The 6,000-nt window shown below is 45.4% G+C and overlaps 1 protein-coding gene across 1 annotated transcript in view; it reads left to right on the top strand.

The window, feature by feature from the left end:
• Positions 1–2,949: 2,949 nt before the first annotated feature.
• Positions 2,950–6,000, top strand: part of REV3L (REV3 like, DNA directed polymerase zeta catalytic subunit) — a 253,915-nt gene continuing 250,864 nt past the window's right edge. The window contains exon 1 of the mRNA XM_051997548.1: positions 2,950–3,168. Coding sequence (XP_051853508.1) covers positions 3,030–3,168 — 139 coding nt within the window. The 5' untranslated portion in view covers positions 2,950–3,029. The remainder of the gene's footprint in view (positions 3,169–6,000) is intronic.

The raw sequence follows: 6,000 nt of genomic DNA, 5'->3' as shown, positions 1-6,000 counted from the left end.
CAAGTCTGGTAGTTCTGTTTGAAACCCTTCAAAGCCTCTGTGAATGTCTTCAAGTTCTCACATCTCTTTCTTAAAGACCAATTTCTAGGGTACAATTCAAGCTTATGGATCAAACACCTTAAATGTGGTATTACATTATCAAAGTGCTAACCTCTTTAAGGAGACAGGAGGGATTCAGATCTTTTCACACCTAGAATATCTATTATCTACCTATAGTTTTACAGTTATACCTAAGACAGTTAAAATGTATATGTGTAACTTATTAATTTTAAAAGTTTCATGAAAGTAAGTAGTTATTTATTGATCTATGTTATCTACCTAGTATATGACACTGAGTTACAACATTTTGCACTTAAAATTTATTTCTTACTTAAATACTTGCTCAATAATGGAAGGAATTCTGCCATGTGTACTAAGACCAAAAAATATAAACAAATTTGCCATACTGTTATATCTCAAAGCCCAAGTAACAAAAGTTCTTGGTGACTATATCTATTATGAAATTGTTAAAAGCTGTGATGAAAGGAATACTGGAAGTCAAAAGACCTTGGTTTAGTCATTTACTATTTCCATGACCTTCAATTAGTGATTCACCTGCTAGGCCCCAATCTCATTTGTAAAATGCTTCAGACATTATCTAAAATTCCATGATTTTATTTTCAATTATCTTTCTCTTAAGTGTTAAGTCTGTTTTAAAATTCACAACTCTTATCAAATGAGGCTCTCTCAAAACATTTCAAATAAATAACTTATTGGGCAGGAGGGCCAACCAGCATTGTACAAAAAATGCACTGGAAATGGATGGAGTCACAGGACCTGCCCACAAATTCCAGAAGTAACTTGGCTCTTTATCAAATACAATGGAAGCTACTCACTCTCTTCAGCTTTCTCATCTGTAAGAATTAGATGATGTCCCAGGTTCCTTCTAGCTCTAAATCCTTGGATATCCATTTTCAAGGGTTTTAATATTTGGGCCAAACTGAATTGTCTAGGACCATAAGGGTCCTTGGGACTAAAATCTCCTTATCTTGTCTCTAACCACATAAAATCATGAAATGTTATACAACTGAAATGAATCTGAGATCAAGAAGTACACCACTTTCATTCTACAGCCAGGAAAATTGAGGTCCGAGGATCCAAATTAGGTCGCTCAAGGTCACAGTGACAAGAATCCTCATCGACTGACTTCGAGTTAGGGTGATTTTTTTCCCCCTAACGTAATTTCATCTCACTGGGTTTCAATTCACGTTGCCAAGGATTTTAAAAATTTTACTAAAAATCCTCCCATACATGAAGGCTGTGTTTCAAATTCTTGCTTTCACGCCTTACATAAAAAATGTCTATGTCCAACACGGCGGCCCCGGTATCCCCCTCTGGAGAGGTTTTTCCTCTCCATTTTCCCAAGTCTTTCAAGCCCGAATTCCACTGGGGGGAAAGGTCACGGGCAGACAGGCGCGTACACACGGAAACCAAGGCACGCGCAGACAAGAGGCGGCGGCTCCAGAGCCACGAAGAAAAAACGAGAAGCTTTAAACCGAGAGAGGGAGAAAAGGAGAAAACAGAAGAAAGGGGGTGGGGGCATGTAACATGAGACATACACAACTGAGAAATCCTCACTCAATTTGCCAACCTTTGGCAAGGCTGGGCAGAGCAGGGTAGGGTAGGGCAGGGCAGGGCAGAGCAGAACCAAGCGTGAATAAGACTCATTAATAGGCAGAGCGCACACACTGCAGCAAAGGGTGGGGGGAAGGGGAGAAGAGAGAAGTAAAGAGAGGAGAGCGTAGCGGCACTGCCGGCTGCCGGCACGTACCAGGAGCGATACGACCAGGGAGGCCCTTTTATAGGCTGAGCCTGAAGCCTCGCGCTCCTCCGCCCCTCGCACCGCCTCCGGGCCACGCGCAGGAACTCCGAACATTACCTGAAGAGCTCAAGGCTTAGCGGTCTGTTCTTCTCCCGCTCACCCCTCCCTTCCCGCGCGCGGCGGCTCGGAGCCGCCCTCCTCCTTTCCCCCTCCCCGACTTCCTCCCCTTCCCTGGCTTTTCTTACCTCCAGAAAATGGGCGGAGGCGCCGGGTGCCGTCTCCGCCTCCATTGTAGGATATGAAATGGCGGTCTGAAGGGAAAAAAAAAACAAAAACCAAAAAAACCCGCGAAATGCCGCAGCCTTTGCCAATCCCGCGTAACCGCTGAAATAGACTCAAACAGCCGCCCTTCCCCCAATCACTCCTGCCCCGTGAATGACTGAAAGGCGACCCCCCCTCCTTCACCATCCATGACATCGGCACTCTACCTTTCCTTCCCTCTCTTTTACCCCGCACCCAGGTGACGGTACCCACAGACCGAGTCATCGATTCCCCCGAGCCCCAGCCCGGGCTGGACCCGGCGCGTGCCCTTCTTCCCCTCCCAAACTACCGGATCGGGGGCGGGGGGAGAAACACATTCTCTTTCTTTTTTCTCCCCCTCCCTCCCGCACAATCCTTCCTGCCCCTCCCAGTGACCCTCCGCACCCCACCCCCCCATTTTACTCCCCCTCCGTAACCACACCTCCTCCCTCCTTCCTCTCTTTACACACACCCCCTCCTCCCCCCAGTGGTTGCGTCCGTGACATCATCATCATGGCAACAAGAGCTGCAGCCTGGGACGGAGAAGCCTGTGTGATTCCCGGCGGCGGCGGCAGCAGCAGTAGCAGCGGCAGCGACAGCGACGAAAGCGTAAGGGCTTCTCTGGCCGTGCACCCCGCGCGGTGCTCCTGAGGAGGCGGCAGCAGCAGCGCTAACCCCAAGCCCCGGGCCCTGCTGCCGCCACCGACGCCACCGCTCTTGCTCCTGCTCCTCCTAACTGTCTGGGAGGGGTGGGGAGACGAGAGAGGAGATAGGGGCCGGCAGGCAGGCGGGGAGGGGGCGCTGCTGCTGCTGCTGCTACTGCTGCTGCTGCTGCTGCTGCTGCGGGAACTGCTGCTGCTACTGCTGCTGCTACTGCTCTGTGTGGCTACTAGAAGGAGAGGTGGCGGCGGCGGTGGCAGCGGCGAACATGTTTTCAGTGCGGATAGTGACTGCCGATTACTACATGGCCAGCCCGCTGCAGGGGCTGGATATCTGCCAATCCCCCTTCACCCAGGCCCCTGTCAAGAAGGTGCCGGTAGTGCGAGTCTTCGGAGCGACCCCCGCAGGTAAGCGCGCGGGGCGAACACGAACAGCAGCGATTGCGGGGGAGGGGGCACCCACCCAGAGGGATACACAAGTACGCTCGCTGTGGCCGCCGCCGCCGCCGGTACCTTCCTTCCCTCGCCCTTATTCCCTTCTCTCTCATGCATGACAAGGGGTGAGCTGTGGGGGGCTGTCTGTCTGAGCGTGTGCAGCGCGTCGGGAGCGGGGGGGGGAGGGAGAAAGGGGAGGGAAGGATACCCTTACCCCAGCTGGCGGGGAGAGGGAGGCTGGAGAAGCAGCCTCCCCGAGTGTTTACACTGCGCCTGGCTGCTGAGATCTAGAGGAGAGCCGCCGAACTCCCTGCCGCCCCCTCCTCCTCCTCCTCCTCCTTCTCCTTCCCGACTCCTTCCTCTTCTTTCTCAACATCCCCCTCCCCCTTTAAATGAAAGAACCGCCTTGTCCTGCTAGAATGGTCTTTGTGGAGCCTTCGTGGACCTGTTCGGGGGAAGTCCCCTCACCCACCCCCCAGTGTTGATCACCTGGTGGGAAGCACCACCATGTCGTGCTTCTCGTCTACTGCCTCTGTCTGGAAATAGCTTTACAACAAGAGAGGAAGCGGTCATTTCTGTTGTCAAAATGTTACCACCATCATCGCTGCCATCGTGCTCCTTGATTCCTTCCTTTACCCACGAAGATGCAGTGGGCAATAAATTGAGGGAGGTGCCCGGAGCCACATAGCTTTCTCACTGAAATGACCATGTGGCTTTCCTGTTAGTGCTGTGTATGATTCCTTGAAGGATTTGTTGCATTGACGTCTCAGGAGTCTGGGGACTAGACAGCAGCCCACAGGTGCAGTGCTTTGAGTGAGGTTTGCACCTTTGGAAGCAGGAAATATTTGTGTTTCTGAAGGAAAAACCTATCATCTCATAGGTTTAATTTGTTAGTAATCACAATTAAACAGTTGTGTAAACGTAGAAAATACCTTGTGCTGTGTGGCAGGATTGCCTTTTAGACTGTACATCTTTAGAGAAAATTGCTGCTTTGAGTCTGTATTGCAGCAGATGAGGGAAAGGGAAATGGAGTGACCTTAGCTATGTTTTCAGAAGCTCCTGAGGTTCATGATAATATGATTAGGATATTGGCCAAACTTGCAAGGTGCTTTTTACTTACTTTGCTTTATATTCTTACATGTTTTGAGTGGCCTACATGAAATAAAAGTACTGTCTCCTCTCCTTCCCTACAAAAGGATGCCCTACCTCTACTATGCATTTTGTCCCATGGGATTTTGAATTGCATTTCCCACTTGATGCTCCTTGCCCTTTTCACAATTCATCTTATTACTAGATTCCAGTTCCTGTAGACTACCCAAATAATACCATTTCCCTAAAGACTAAATTTCTTCCCAGGCATTTATCTTTTAGTGTGGATTTCCTTTGTTATAATTATCTATGTTCATAGGAGCATTTCATTAGTAATCAATTGTTGGGTTGTTTTTTGTTGATTTTAATAAGAGAGGGGGTGTTGACACCTTTTGGAGATAGCATTTCAGTACTGTAAGGTTTTATTACAAGAGAACTACTTGAAACTTTGAACATATGGGGAGTGGGCAAATAAAGTACTGGCAAAAATAGGTTTACTGTCCTTTTTAATCTAAAGGGATGGTGTCTTTGTTCTTAATTGGAATTTGTATTCTCTGGTTTGTTCTCTCTTCAGGTGCAAAGAAAAGAGGAGGTTCTGAAGCTGACATAGCTTTGTATAGTCAGAAGTCAAATAATAAAATAGTTGCTAGGCCTTAGGTGTGATTTCTGCTCATAACTTTTACATTTTGTTACATTTTTTCCCTGCAGTTCATTTTAATTGCCCTCTCCCCATGTTATTGAAAATTCTTGAGTGAATTTTCATGCTCTGGTAGAATGATTCACAAAACAATTATAATTTTATAAGTATTTGTCCAAAAATGTATAGTCTGAGTTTGTCCAAAAAATGAATTGATAGAGAATTTCAGTGGATAAAAGAGCAAGTTATTTTAATATTAAAATGATTACCTATAAAATAGTTATCTTATTTTTAAAGCATGAGAGGAATTTTTGCTTCAGTTTTTAAAGTCATCTTCTGTTGTATAGCTTTTTAACAACTCCAGGTACTCTCCCCTCCCCTGACTTTTTTTAAACAGGAAATTAATTTGTAAAATTTATTTATTGTTTGTAGACTTGCACTTTTTAATGAGATGAATATTGGATTTAGAGTCATGACCATGTGTTCACTGTTAGTATTACTACTTAATATTTACATTACCTTCCGCAGTCACATTTCCTCTGGGACTCAGTTTCCTTAACTATGAAATGAGAGGTATGGACAAAATTATCACAGTTTTATTTTAGTTCTATGAATATGTGAATATACTAGTGACAAAGTTATCCTTAGAAAAAAATTTTTTAATGATTCTAGGATAAATCTTTTGATCATGCAATGAAATATACTAAAGCCTCACTGTTCTGAATATTGATTTTAATTTCTTAATTAGTGAAATATTTTGGTTATATAATATTTATTAATGTAAATAATTTAAATTACCATTAAATCAGCTTATACAGTATGCCAGGAACAAGTGCAACATTTAAGAATTAACTCTTAATATGTTCTTAAAACCTTGTTTTGGGGGAATGGGATCTCCATTGGCTTTTAACAGGATCACAGAACTATGATTGGAAGGGACCTCAGAGGCCAACTGATGAGGAAATTGAGGCTCAGGGAAATAAAATGACTTTTTTGCCCAAGATCATACAAGGAATAAGTATCAAAGACAAATTAGTTATTGATTTTCAGAGGAATAAATTGCCTTGATGTCTTAAGGA

The sequence above is a fragment of the Antechinus flavipes genome, chromosome 4 (assembly GCF_016432865.1).
Source record: "Antechinus flavipes isolate AdamAnt ecotype Samford, QLD, Australia chromosome 4, AdamAnt_v2, whole genome shotgun sequence".
Taxonomy (NCBI): domain Eukaryota; kingdom Metazoa; phylum Chordata; class Mammalia; order Dasyuromorphia; family Dasyuridae; genus Antechinus; species Antechinus flavipes.
Note: the sequence above shows the minus strand (reverse complement) of the source record. Positions and strands in the feature narration are given on the sequence as shown.